The sequence below is a fragment of the Coregonus lavaretus genome, assembly GCF_964263955.1.
Source record: "Coregonus lavaretus genome assembly, chromosome: 34".
NCBI classification, from domain to species: domain Eukaryota; kingdom Metazoa; phylum Chordata; class Actinopteri; order Salmoniformes; family Salmonidae; genus Coregonus; species Coregonus lavaretus.
The window spans coordinates 14,468,849-14,483,304 of NC_140021.1; the positions used below are offsets into that span (position 1 = coordinate 14,468,849).

Sequence of the window (14,456 nt, forward strand, 5' to 3'; positions counted from 1 at the left end):
GCGTGCATCCAAGTCTGTATCTGTTGGAAAAAGAGAGATTGAGAGGAAACAATCACCAAGCTGCTTCTCTTTCAATGACTTTCATTTTCTATTTATTTACATATTACGCCATTAGGAATTATACATTAGAAAATAAGACCATACAAACAGAAAGACACATTCCCAATCTTGTACACACAGTGCAGGGTTACATATAATGAATACGGGACAAGAACGTCTCTAAGGTGGATCAGGAGGTGTGTGGTAGGAAGTGATCTCGTGGGTTTCCGCTGTGGAACAGTTGTGGCCTATGATGTGTCATAGGGAGAGACATCAAGTTGAAGAACAGTTGTGTGTCATGTGACTAGCTGGGCGAGAGAGCAAGAGGAGAGCACAATGATTCTACTACAACAGGGCGGGCCAAGCTTATCCACAAAGGGCCAGTGTGGGTGCAAGCTTTTATTCCAGCCACCTGATTCTAGGGCCACACCAGCCCTTTGTGGATGACACTGACCATCCCTGTACTATACAACCTTTGCTCTCTCATTTCTAATAAGGACGGCTTCTGAATAAGCTGTCACAATTGTACATTCTAAAAGCAAATAAATTGACAGATCAGTTTCTCCAATTGAAAGCACTGTTTACAAGAGACAGGCCGGCCAGGCGGCCATATTGGGAAAGCGGGAGGGGGGAGGGACAAGTGTTCTGTTCGTTATGCAATCACCAATCACGTACTAAGTTCCATGGTGTTAACATTGTTGAAACGTAACATCCATTCATTTATGCAGTCGCTATGTAGTCTCGGATATCCCAGACCTATGCTGGAACATTGTTAACACTGTGGGAGGCAACTCTTCTGCCTAGGGAGACTAGTAGCTATGGAAAATCATCTGGTACAGAATTATTTGTGATTCAGTGGGGTGCATCTCAATAGTCTAAAGTGGCCTCTTGTCTCCCAGGAAGGCTGCAGTCACACTATTACTCCACTAGAGGACAGTGTTTCTCTGTTAAATCTACAAACTAGGCCACAGTCAGTATGCACCACATTACAGAATGATGCAGTTAGAAACAGAATGCATAGGGCAGACACAGACTATTCTCTTACTGTATAGTATAGAGAACTGTGTCTGTTTGTCTATAAATTCAGTCTCTATCTGGAGAGTTCTGTAATGGTGTAGGTCTACTCACCAGGGTTGGGGCCATTTAAATTCCAATCAATTCAGAAAGTACACTGAAATTCCAATTCTCTTCAATTAGGAACATTTCAAATTGGAATTTGGTTTACTTTCTGAATTGACTGGAATCAAAATGGAATTGACCCCAACCCTGCTACTCACGTAATATCACAATGCAAATAGTCACACTGCAGACGATTGCTGTAAAATTGCATCTATCATGTTTATCCTAGTTTTTCTCTAAAATATGACAATAACATGAGATTTAAAAACAAAAAGAAAGGATAGAGAAAAAGGAGGACATAAAATGGAGTGATATGATCAACAGGCAATCTTTTATTTACCGTCTCTGTCAGACCTGAGCAATCGAAAACAGGTCTGTCGCATCATCTTCTGTTCTCTACACTCCCGTCTGCTTCGTTGCCCAGGCAACAGAGACTGTGATGGCTTCTTCGTGCTACAGCACTACACTACATTTCCCATGTCTTGCATATCTACAACTTCCTTCAGCATCCAGTCATTGCTGCCAGTGTGTGGAAGGGGATGTCGGAGAGAGAGAGTGTGTGTGTGTGTGTGTGTGTATGTGTGCGTGTGACAGCACCTTTCAGGCAGTATGTGAGTGTGTGGTCTTAAGTGTGCGTGTGTGTGTGTGTGTGTATGCATGGCATCAGCTGTTAGGCGTGTGTATATGCGTGGTGTCAGGTGTCTGTCCCACAGTCCAGGCCCCTATTTCTCATTCTCATCTTCCTCACTCATGCTACTGAAAGAGGCGGATGCCCCTTTGGGTGAGGAAGGGGAGGCTGGTCGGGGGTGAAGCCAGCGAGAAGGGGGAGACGGGGAACGAGACAGAGAAAGTTGCCGGGGGGGACTGTTGCTAGGTGATCCGTGGGGTGATAGGGCGTAGGAGATCATCCGACCACTACGCTCACTAAACACCTGTTTCTGTTAAGAAACAGAGATAAAGAGGTTTGTGAGAGAACTATCACTTCAAAGACTAGGACTAGGCTAGAGGTAGAAGCTAAACACAGTTTAGGTTCATAGATCAGATTTGCAAACAAAGAAGTGAAATGTCAGATGAGTGATTGTAATATGTCCATGAGTGGAGCATTAGAGACAGGCTTTAGCTTACCCACGTTCCATCTGGGCCAAACAGTTCCAGGAAGTTACCGATGAACTCCCGTGATTTCTCCTCCCACTTCTGTATGAGGTCATGGCTCTTCTCCTCCACGCGGTAGACAAAGTGTTTACTCTTCTCCTCCACCGTTTTCACTTTCTCCTTCATACGGTCCACCTGGTTCTGCAGGCGGTACTTCTTCTCCTGAGGTTGGAGGAAGGTTGTAGAAAGGTTGTAGGAACGTAACTGACATTCAGGTAACTGCCAACATAAAGAAAACACCAACATAGTGTCTTAAAAGGGCGTTGGGCCACCACGATCCAAAACAGCTTCAATGCGCCTTGGCATATATTCTACAAGTGTCTGGAACTCTATTGGAGGGATGTGACACCATTGTTCAACAAGAAATTCCATAATTTGGTGTTTTGTTGATGGTAGTGGAAAAAGTTGTCTCGGGCGCCGCTCCAGAAGCTCCCATAAGTGTACAATTGAGTTGAGATCTGGTGACTGAGGCGGCCATAGCATATCGTGAAACATCAGAAAGTTGAGCAGTCTTCGTCACTGAAGCTCCTGCCAAACGTGCCCCAACAATCATCTCTCTTTCGAAGTCACCAAGATCTCGTCTTCTTGCCATGGTAGCCAAAATAATTGGCAACAGTGCCTGCTCAGCATTTTTATACATGACCCTAAGCATGATGGGATGTTAATTGCACACCTGTGTGCAAGCACCTGCTTTCAATATACTTTGTATTCCTCATTTACTCAGGTGTTTCCTTTATTTTGGCAGTTACCTGTATGTCTCTCAACAAATACACAGACAGAACATACTGTATGTCTGTCTGTGTGTGTGTTCGTTGAAAGACATCAGTTACGTTCCCAGTGAACCGAGTACACGCACACACGTTATTTTGAAGGTAGACACCACACAGACACACACACTTACATTGATGAAGCTGACATTGAGCTCTTTAGCGGTGTAGCCTCGCTGTAGATTGCGTCTAGCGTAGAGGTCGTAGTCTCGTACAATACGAGTGATCAGGTCAGAGGTCGAGATACCCTCCGTCCGCTGAGTTGGCACAAACATGCCTGGAACACACATACACATATTATAAATACATACATGGACGAACATGAACACGCACACAGGAACACATACACTGATCATAAATACAGCTTCACACACACACTCACCTGCCTCCTTGATGTGTTTGTAGACGTCCTCAGTTCCTGCTGAGGAGTATGGGATATCATCATGAGCCACAAAATCGATCTGAGAAACAATCAGAACACAAGACAAGAATCTATACACAATCTATAGCCAATATATACACAATCTCTACGCAATCTCTACACGATATGTACACAATCTCTACAGTCCATACACAGTCTCTACACACAGCATGGGAGAAACAAAATGAAAACACATGCTGATAAACTGACACACAGAAAAGAGACATGCCTGCATCATATATACTCTCTATACACACACACACACACACACAGAGAGAGCTTTGATGGGAATAGACAAACACACACCTTGTGCTTTTCCAGGAAGTCCTGTGTGAGCGTCCATGGTGCGTCTCGGACCACTTCGTCGACATAGCGACAGTGTCTCAGAGCCTCGTACCTCTCATCCTCCGTCATCACAGTGAAACCCTTATACTTATGGGTCAGCTCATCACTACACACTGACACGCACACAGACAAACAAACACACACACGAAACATAGTCACAAAGGCACAAAGAAACAGATAGCAAAACATGTATGAGTTATTCATATAAAGGGTCATTATAACCACATGTGTGTGTGTGTATTTGTGTACATACAGTTGAAGTCGGAAGTTTACATACACTTTAAGTTGGGTGAATTTTGGCCCATTCCTCCTGACAGAGCTGGTGTAACTGAGTCAGGTTTGTAGGCCTCCTTGCTCGCACACGCTTTTTCATTTCTGCCCACAAATGTTCTATAGGATTGAGGTCAGGACTTTGTGATGGCCACTCCAATACCTTGACTTTGTTGTCCTTAAGCCATTTTGCCAGAACTTTGGAAGTATACTTGGGGTCATTGTCCATTTGGAAGACCCATTTGCGACCAAGCTTTAACTTCCTGACTGATCTCTTGAGATGTTGCTTCAATATATCCACATAATTTTCCTTCCTCATGATGCCATCTATTTTGTGAAGTGCACCTGTCCCTCCTACAGCAAAGCACCCCCACAGCATGATGCTGCCACCCCCTTGCTTCACGGTTGGGATGGTGTTCTTCGACTTGCAAGAGACCCCCTTTTTCCTCCAAACATAATGGTCATTATGGCCAAACAGTTCTATTTTTGTTTCATCAGACCAGAGGATTTTTCTCCAAAAAGTATGATCTTTGTCCCCATGTGCAGTTGCAAACCTTAGTCTGGCTTTTTTTAATGGCGATTTTGGAGCAGTGGCTTCTTCCTTGCTGAGCGACCTTTCAGGTTATGTCGATATAGGACTCGTTTTACTGTGGATATAGATGCTTTTGTACCTGTTTCCTCCAGCATCTTCACAAGGTCCTTTGCTGTTGTTCTGGGATTGATTTGCACTTTTCGCACCAAAGTACGTTCATCTGTAGGAGACAGAACGCGTCTCCTTCCTGAGCGGTATGACGGCTGGTGGTCCCATAGTGTTTATACTTGCGTACTATTGTTTGTACAGATTAACGTGGTACCTTCAGGCGTTTGGAAATTGCTCCCAAGGATGAACCAGACTTGTGGAGGTCTTGGCTGATTTCTTTAGATTTTCCCATGATGTCAAGCAAAGAGGCACTGAGTTTGAAGGTAGGCCTTGAAATACATCCACAGGTACACCTCCTATTGACTCAAATTATGTCAATTAGCCTATCAGAAGCTTCTAAAGCCATGACATCATTTTCTGGAATTTACCAAGCTGTTTAAAGGCACAGTCAATTTAGTGCATGTAAACTTCTGACCCACTGGAATTGTGATACAGTGAATTATAAGTGAAATAATCTGTCTGTAAACAATTGCTGGAAAAATTACTTGTGTCATGCACAAAGTAGATGTCCTAACCGACTTGCCAAAACTATAGTTTGTTAACAAGAAATGTGTGGAGTGGTTGAAAAACTAGTTTGAATGACTCCAACCTAAGTGTATGTAAACTTCCAACTTCAACTGTATCTACATGTGTGTATGTGTGCATACCTCCCACTATGAGGTATGCGTTGGGGAAGAGGTTCTTCGCCTGCATCAGGGCTCTGGCATGGCCGGAGTGGAACAGATCAAATATCCCATCTGCATATACACGTACTGGGCGGTCTACTGGAGAAGACAGACAGAGTTTACATCTAACACATAACACCATCAGGAGAGGAGAGAAGCAGAAAAGTGAGTGAATGTGAGGAGGAGAGGAAAAGAAGAAGAGACGTCTATGAGTGAAGATGCTGAGGATGGGAGGAAGAGAGGATGAAGAATAAGGATGAGAGGAGGGATGAAGAGTGCCGTGTAACAGAGGACGAGAGGAGGTATACCTGGGGTCCCTCTGCGGGCTTGAGCAATGGAGAGTCTCTCATGAGGGGCGTGGCACTCACAGCTGGTGTCCTTAGCAAAGATAGCAGGCTCAGTCAGCATCTGAGAGAGGGAGGAGAGAGATTTAACTGTTAAGTACTTTTTTGGTTCAGCATAATGGCGCTAACAACGGCATACTAAAACAGCACGCATCAAATTCAAACCCCTACAAAACTCTTTCACTCCTTTCAACAAACAAGTCACCTCATTCAAGTTCTTGGGAGTATGGCTAGACGATACACTGTCCTTCTCTCAGCACATATCAAAGCTGCAGGCTAAGGTTAAATCTAGACTTGGTTTCCTCGATCATAATATCGCTCCTCTTTCACCCCAGCTGCCAAACTAACCCTGATTCAGATGACCATCCTACCCATGCTAGATTACGGAGACGTAATTTATAGATCGGCAGGTTAGGGTGCTCTCGAGCGGCTAAATGTTCTTTACCATTCGGACATCAGATTTGCCACCAATGCTCCTTATAGGACACATCACTGCACTCTATACTCCTCTGTAAACTGGTCATCTCTGTATACCCGTCGCAAGACCCACTGGTTGATGCTTATTTATAGGGCTCACTCCCCCCTATCTGAGATACCTACTGCAGCCCTCATCCACCACATACAACACCCGTTCTGCCAGTCACATTCTGTTAAAGGTCCCCAAAGCACACACATCCCTGGGTCGCTCCTCTCTTCAGTTCGCTGCAGCTAGCGACTGGAATGAGCTGCAAAAAACACTCAAACTGGCCAGTTTTTATCTCCATCTCTTCATTCAAAGACTCAATCATGGACACTCTTACTGACAGTTGTGGCTGCTTCACGTGATGTATTGTTGTCTCTACCTTCTTGCCTTTGTGCTGTTGTCTGTGCCCAATAATATTTGTACCATGTTGTGCTGCTGCCATGTTGTGTTGCTACCATGTTGTTGTCATGTGTTGCTGCCATGCTATGTTATTGTCTTAGGTCTCTCTTTATGTAGTGTTGTGGTGTCTCTTGTCGTGATGTGTGTATTGTCCTATATTTTTATTTTTAATCCCAGCCCACGTCCCCGCAGGAGGCTTTTTGCCTTTTTGTAGGCCGTCATTGTAAATAAGAATTTGTTCTTAACTGACTTGCCTAGTTAAAAAAAGGTTAAATAAATAAATAAAAAATGGTATGGAGTGTCAGAGACACAACATGATAGAAGAGCGTGTCAAAGAGGGAAGAAAAGGAGTGAGATAATGTGACAAAACCAGAAAAAATAGAATTTGAGAGGGGGATGAATAGAGGAACAGGAGATGCAGAGAGGGAAAGCGACAGAGGAAGAGAGGAGAGAAGGAAAGTTGAATGACATTCATGTCCCCTTCTTGATAGTCATCCCATGTCTCTCTCCGGCATAATTCCAGTAATTAGATTATTGATCAGGGCTGATATCTATTCTCTATCACAACTATTGATTACATGATGAGGGGACAAGCAGCACTCAGTGCTATTGATCCGCTACTGGCTAAAATGGAACTTCATCCCTCCCCCTACTAACACCTCATTTTCCATCTCTCTCTCTTTGTCTAGAGGGATAGAGAAAGAGGAATTGGAACATGCATGACTTCCTGTTCCCAGTGACTTCATGGATCCACTCCCAAACACACGAGAAACCTGAGAGACATAATGGAGACTACAGCGCATTCGGAAAGTATTCAGACCCCTTGACTTTTTCAACATTTTGTTACGACAGCCTTATTCTGAAATGGATTAAATAAATAAAAATCCTAATCAATCTACACACAATATCCCATAATGACAAAGCAAAAACAGGTTTTAGAAATGTTTGCATATGTATTAAAAATAAAAAACAGAAATACCTTATTTACATAAGTATTCAGACCCATTGCTATGAGACTCGAAATGGAGCTGAGGTGCATCCTGTTTCCATTGATCATCCTTGAGATGTTTCTACAACTTGAATGGAGTCCACCTGTGGTAAATTCAATTGATTATACATGATTTGGAAAGGCACACACCTGTCTATATAAGGTCCCACAGTTGACAGTGCATGTCAGAGCAAAAACCAAGCCATGGGGTCAAAGGAATTGTCCGTAGAACTTTGAGACAGGATTGTGTCGAGGCACAGATCTGGGGAAGGGTACCAAAAATGTCTGCAGCATTGAAGGTCCCCAAGAATACAGTGTCCTCCATCATTCTTAAATGGAAGAAGTTTAGAACCACCAAGACTCTTCTTAGAGCTGGTCGCCCGGCCAAACTGAGCAAACGGGGAGAGAAGGGCCTTGGTCTGGGAGGTGACCAAGAATCCTATGGTCCCTCTGATAGAGCTCCAGAGTTCCTCTGTGGAGATGGGAGAACCTTCCAGAAGGACAACCATCTCTGCAGCACTCCACCAATCAGGCCTTTATGGTAGAGTGGCCAGACAGAAGCCACTCCTCAGTAAAAGGCACATGACAGCCTGCTTGGAGTTTGCCAAAAGGCACCTAAAGGACTCTCAGACCATGAGAAACAAGATTCTCTGGTCTGATGAAACCAATATTTAACTATTTTACCTGAATGCCAAGCATCACATCTGGAGGAAACCTGGCACCATCCCTATGTTGAAGCATGGGGGTGGCAGCATCATGCTGTGGGGATGTTTTTCAGCAGCAGGGACTGGGAGACTAGTCAGGATTGAGGCAAAGATGAATGGCGCAAAGCACAGGGAGATCCTTGATCAAATATCCCATCTGCATATACACGTACTGGGCGGTCTACTGGAGAAGACAGACAGAGTTTACATCTAACACATAACAGACTGGGGCAAAGGTTCACCTTTCAACAGGACAATGACCCTAAGCACACAGCCAAGACAACGCAGGAGTGGCTTCGAGACAAGTCTCTGAATGTCCTTGAGTGACCCAGCCAGAGGCCGGACTTAAACCTGATCTAACATATCTGGAGAGACCTGAAAATAGCTGTGCAGCAACGCTCCCCATCCAACCTGACAGAGCTTAAGAGGATCTGCAGAGAAGAATGGGAGAAACTCCCCAAATACAGGTGTGCCAAGCTTGTAGTGTCATACCCAAGAAGACTCTAGGCTGTAATCACTGCCAAAGGTGCTTCAACAAAGTACTGAGTAAAGGGTCTGCATACTTACGTAAATGTGATATTTCTGGGGGTTTTTGGTACCCTTCCCCAGATTTGTGCCTCGACACAATCTTGTCTCTGGGCTCTACGGACAATTCCTTCGACGTCATGGCTTGGTTTTTGCTGACATGCACTGTCAACTGTGGGACCTTATATAGACAGGTGTGTGCCTTTCCAAATCCTGTCCAATGAATTGAATTTACCACAGGTGGACTCCAATCAAGTTGTAGAAACATCTCAAGCATGATCAATGGAAACAGGATGCACCTGAGCTCAATTTAGAGTCTCATAGCAAAGGGTCTGAATGCTTATGTAAATAAGGTATTTCTGTTTTTTTTGCAAAAAATATCTAAAAACTGTTTTTGCTTTGTCATTATGGGGTATTGTGTTTAGATTGATGAGGGGAAAAAAACAATTTAATCCATTTTAGAATAAGGCTGTGTTTAACAACAAAATTTGGAAGAGAGAGAGAGAGAGTGCAACTGAACAGTAACCATTATCACAAAACACACAGCGCAGTCTCCTCTAGAGGGCCACATAGAAACCAAGGTTTCTTGATTTCTAGGGATAGATAGGATCTTAGATTAAATAAGAATCGTTGTTCTTATTAATACTTTTGTCTACATTTGTCATCCATAACACTAAATATTTAAAGGCAGTTCCACCTGTACATATTCCATTGGGATAAGGGCTGAGGAAGAACAGAAAGGAGGTGGAGATAAAATCATAACATCATCAGATGGTCTTGTGAGCTCCCAACCCCATAGTAACAGATGGGGCAGAAAGGAACAGTGAGGAGGACACACTGAGGTAACGTTTCTCCCACAATCCACTGCAAGGTGAGAAGGGGGAGGAGCCCAGTGTGGACAAAGGGCAGGCGGCGGCCTCGGACGATCGACAGATCAGAGTGACCGCAGCGAATGTGCTCACTAAAGCCCTGAAACTGGCGCAAGCAGAGAACATCTGGTGTAAGAAGGATTAACTAACAAAAAAAACACACTAAAAACGTCAGCTAAAAAAACAACCAGAACGCTGTGATGGTAGCACACGGGAGGAAAGAAAGAGAGGGAGCGAGGCACAGGGATATGGGAACAGAGAGGAAGATATGATGAAGAGAAGGAGAGAGGCACAGGGATATGGGAACAGAGAGGAAGATATGATGAAGAGAAGGAGAGAGGCACAGGGATATGGGAACAGAGAGGAAGATATGATGAAGAGAAGGAGAGAGGCACAGGGAATAAAAGGGAATGACAAGGACAGAGAGAGAAAGAGAGACTGAATGGAGCTGGCATGGAGCTAGCATCGCCCCTCTGTATCCTTGCGCTTTTGTGTCCTCATCAGGAGATCTATGCCAGGCTGCCTATACCCACACATACACACACCCCTGCCAATACTGCGAAACACACCCAACCTCCCACCCTCCACACAGACACACACAGTCCATTCAGCATTCAGAGCATCCCGCAATGACACACACAGACAGTGGATCTGTTTCATAACAACAAGCAGACTAGCCAGCCTCTCCCTCTTTCTCTCCTTCACACACGAACACACACAAACACACCCTACCGTGCGCGGATGGGGGCAGGTGTGCTCGAGCTCCTCCATGTTTCCCCTAAAGGCTCATGGGATACGGCGGCTGAACCCCCTGTCTGTGACTCAGCATCAGTGAGATGATCCCCCCCTCTCTCTCTCTCTCTCTCTCTCTCTCTCTCTCTCTCTCTCTCTCTCTCTCTCTATTTCTCTCTTCCTCGCTCTGCCTTTGTCCCCTCCCTCTTCACTTCCCTGTGTATCCCCACCCACTCTGCCCTCCTCTCTCCTTCCCTCTATTCCACCTCTTCCATCCATCTCTCCTCCCCCTCTCCTCCTCTCTTTGGCAGAGTGATCCCTCACTCACAGACCAGCAGCCAAGCACCTCCAAACTCTAGCCATGGCGACGACAAAAATGAGAGAGAGCTCCAATCAGAGCACAGATCCCACTGTCTCATTTGCATGGAGGACAAGGATTGGCTGAGCTGGCTTGGACCATCAGTGAAGTATGGCATTGAGCATCAGTGTCTAGGAGGCTGTATCTCAATAGTCTACAGTTGCTCTCCTCTCCTCTGAAAACACAATATAGGTGAAAGTAATATGATACATGCACATTGAGGTTCCTCCCTGTGCTGTGTCCCAACAGTCTTAACCGGCTTCTGTTTCTTGTCCCCTTTCCTCTTTGAGGATAGGTGAAAGCAGAAGGCTTTTACAGCAGAAGACACCTATCCAGTGCTTTTGGAGATCAGTTGTTATGGCGAAAGGAGGAGAGGAGAGGACACATTTAAGAATATACAAGGAACAGTATCTGTTTTCTACTGAATTACACTGATACACGGAATAGAGAAGACATTCTATCTATATGAAGCAGCAGGAACAGGACATGGAAGTGGATCTTGCTGAACTTTACACTTCTCTCTCCTGTCTCTATCTTTACTTCTCTCTACCCTAGAGCATCCTCTCACTTTCTTTCTTTCTTTCTTTCAGTCTCACTTTCAACCACTTTATGTAAGAGTCTCCTAGACTTTTAATCTTTAAATAAAAGTTCAAAAACATATAGGAAACCATCTCATAGTCAGAGACAACTTTAGTTGTCTTGGGTTGAATTTCATGATCCATGCTTACCTCACCACAGCCACAAAAAGTAACCTGGGAGAAAATACCTGATAGCCTACTTAATTTCTAACATGAGGATTGCCCAAGCCCATTATCTCGTGCCATAAAGGTCCAGACATCTTGTCATAGTACACTTAGGCTATAGGTAAGTAGTACATAGTTGGTTGGCTGACTTACCGTGCCCGATTCCCTCTTATGTCCGACCGCAACGGGTGCAACAGGATCGCATGCATAATCGTGCGTTCCATTGCTTGTACGCCCCACCATCTTGAGAGATCCGTATCTGTCCGTCGTCAGTCAACCATTGAGTATGTAAAAACGGTCCTGGCTTTCCCCTTCCCTCGTTCCACCCGTCGCCAACAGGCAGCGAGACCCGGACACTGACACACAGCGTGCAAGTGTCGCGGACCAAACGGAGAGCCAGACCACGCGCACGAGCCTCAGGAAACACCAGCCAACATAGAAGATTAGGGTTAGGCATCCAGGTCGGCGTGCGCGTTTTTAAAAACCGCTGGCGGGGTCGGGACCGCACGCATGACCGACCACACATCACATGCATGACCGACCACTCCGGGGGACAGCAGGGACATAGGCCTAGTTCACCAACAATGTCCAATTGGTGGGTCATGTTCCGCCACCAAGTGGGCTGAACAAACGAGTAGGCTGTGTCCAGGTTACTAAAGTTTGTGGCCAAATTAGGTTGTCTCTTGAAAAAACACTACACAGTAAAATCGCCCGTGTTAAATTAGCAGTGTCCAAAGTGATTCACTCCCCTAGATTTGGGGTTAGTGCAATCCTAGATCCTTGGGACGTCCCTACCACAAACCCTAACCCCTACCCTAACCTTAACCATAACCCTTACCTACACATAACCTTAACCCTTACCCTTACCAGTTAAAATGTCAACTTCAATGAGGTGACGTCAGAGTTGGGACGTCTCAAGGATTCCAAATAGCAAGGACACTAGATTTCGTTGAACATCCTGCAGTATCAAACGACCCCTAGTGTGGATGTAGATAACCTCTAGTTATGGTGTAATTTTTAAAACTCTAATTAGTTTAAGAAATATCACAAGTCAGCCCACAAATTTCCGTTGCTGCCTTCAAGATTCTCATAAATGCCATTATGAGGCATCACCTTGCAGCGAGGTAGGCCTTGATCATGACTCTTAGTTCCATTCCATTACACATAAGTGCATTTGAAAAGTATTCAGACCCCTTGACTTTTTCCACATTTTGTTACATTACAGCTTTATTCTAAAATGGATTAAATTGTTTTTTTTTCTTATTCTCATCGATCTACACACAATACCACATAATCACAAAGCAAAAATAGGTTTTTAGAAATGTTCGCACATTTATTAAAAACAAACAACTGAAATATCACATTTATGTACAGTACCAGTCAAACGTTTGGACACACCTACTCATTCAAGGGCTTTTCTTTATTTGTACTATTTTCAACTTTGTAGAATAATAGTGAAAACATCAAAACTATGAAATAACACATATGGAATCTTGTAGTGACCAAAAAAGTGTGAAACAAATCAGAAAATATATTTTATATTTGAGATTCTTCAAATAGCCACCCTTTGCCTTGATGACAGCTTTGCACACTCTTTTAAAAACATTTTTTTTTTTTTAATTTATGTATTTTTTTAATGTATTTTTTTAGGGGGAATGGATCAGCTTAATATTGCAGATAGATTGTATCTTCTATCAATGTAATTGTCTGCATCACTTCCAATCCCCCATGTTTTTTTATTTTTATATATATATATATATACTCCCCTTTATTACCTTTCAACCCCACCATCCTTTCCCTACTTGGAGTAAATTAGTGAACAACAATGCCCAGGCCTCTACTTCCGGTCTATACTTACTATCTACACCTTATGAACAGAGTTAATTTTACAATAATTCTATTATATATATATTGTTTATTTTTTATTTTTTATTGCTCCTGAACTTCTTCTACTCTCAACCTCTCCGATCATTTTCATGATGTCCATCCGGTTTGCTTCTATATGCCATATCTTTCTAACTTTGCTCTTTCCCAAAAGCTCCCAACATACAACCTATATACTTATTATGGACACAGTATGCTTACATTATTAGCTATCTTTGTTATTATTTGTTGTTATTTGTTATTAGTCCCATCCTTCAACTCTATTCAATACCTCCCATCTATCTCTTAACACCATCCATATAGGATTTCTATTTGCCATATATATTTCAACCGTACTGTGATGTTTTACAAAAGTTCTGAACCTTTCTATTCTCATTGCTTCTACAGATTGTGAATTAAAAATAAACATTTTTGCTAAAAGTATTATTATATTATTGATTGATTGACTATGACTTTTCAGATCACCCAGTAATGCTATCTGCAAGGTTAGTTCCAGGTAAATATTGCAATCCTTTAGCCATTCCTGGACCTGTGTCCAAAAACAAGCTACAAATGGACAGAACCAAAACAAATGATCTAATGATTCTGTCTCTTCACAGCAAAATCTGCAGAGCTGGGAAGATTGTTTCCCCCATATAAATAACATTCTATTGGTAGCAAGAATTTTATATAATAATTTAAATTGAAAGATTCTAATTTTTGAATCCGGTTTCGTTTTGCATGTCAGTTCATAAACACTACGATCGGTACGTCAAAGATCTCTTCCCAACTATTTTGCAATCTATATGGGACGGCTGTCAATCCTTTGGTCCTTAAGTGAAACTGATATACTTTTTTATTTATCACAGTTTTCCTTAACCAATTATGTTCTTTAATGCAAGGCCGACAGACAAGTTCCTTACTTTCTCCCCCTTCCACTTTCCTCTTCCACTTTTGCGGTAAGGCTGCAATTATTTGGTTGTAATTTTG

General features: G+C 43.4%; 1 protein-coding gene across 3 annotated transcripts; it reads right to left on the reverse strand.

Annotated features, from left to right (window-relative positions):
* Positions 1 to 6: 6 nt before the first annotated feature.
* Positions 7 to 13,718, reverse strand: LOC311109387 (choline-phosphate cytidylyltransferase B-like; the record flags this gene model as incomplete). 3 transcript variants are annotated; one of them, XM_084152243.1, is made up of 8 exons in its annotated part: positions 7 to 2,096; positions 2,284 to 2,472; positions 3,212 to 3,354; positions 3,460 to 3,538; positions 3,805 to 3,956; positions 5,461 to 5,577; positions 5,787 to 5,886; positions 10,503 to 10,701. In XM_084152243.1, the coding sequence occupies 8 exons, from the start codon at positions 10,539 to 10,541 to the stop codon at positions 1,881 to 1,883; spliced, it is 1,035 nt and encodes a 344-aa protein (XP_084008369.1). The 3 variants fall into 3 exon arrangements, with proteins under 3 accessions (XP_084008369.1, XP_084008370.1, XP_084008368.1); XM_084152244.1 differs by lacking the exon at positions 10,503 to 10,701 and adding an exon at positions 11,757 to 13,718 and having other exon boundaries at positions 1,881 to 2,096; XM_084152242.1 differs by having other exon boundaries at positions 1,881 to 2,096; positions 3,212 to 3,538; positions 10,503 to 10,541.
* Between the last annotated feature and the right edge of the window lie 738 nt (positions 13,719 to 14,456).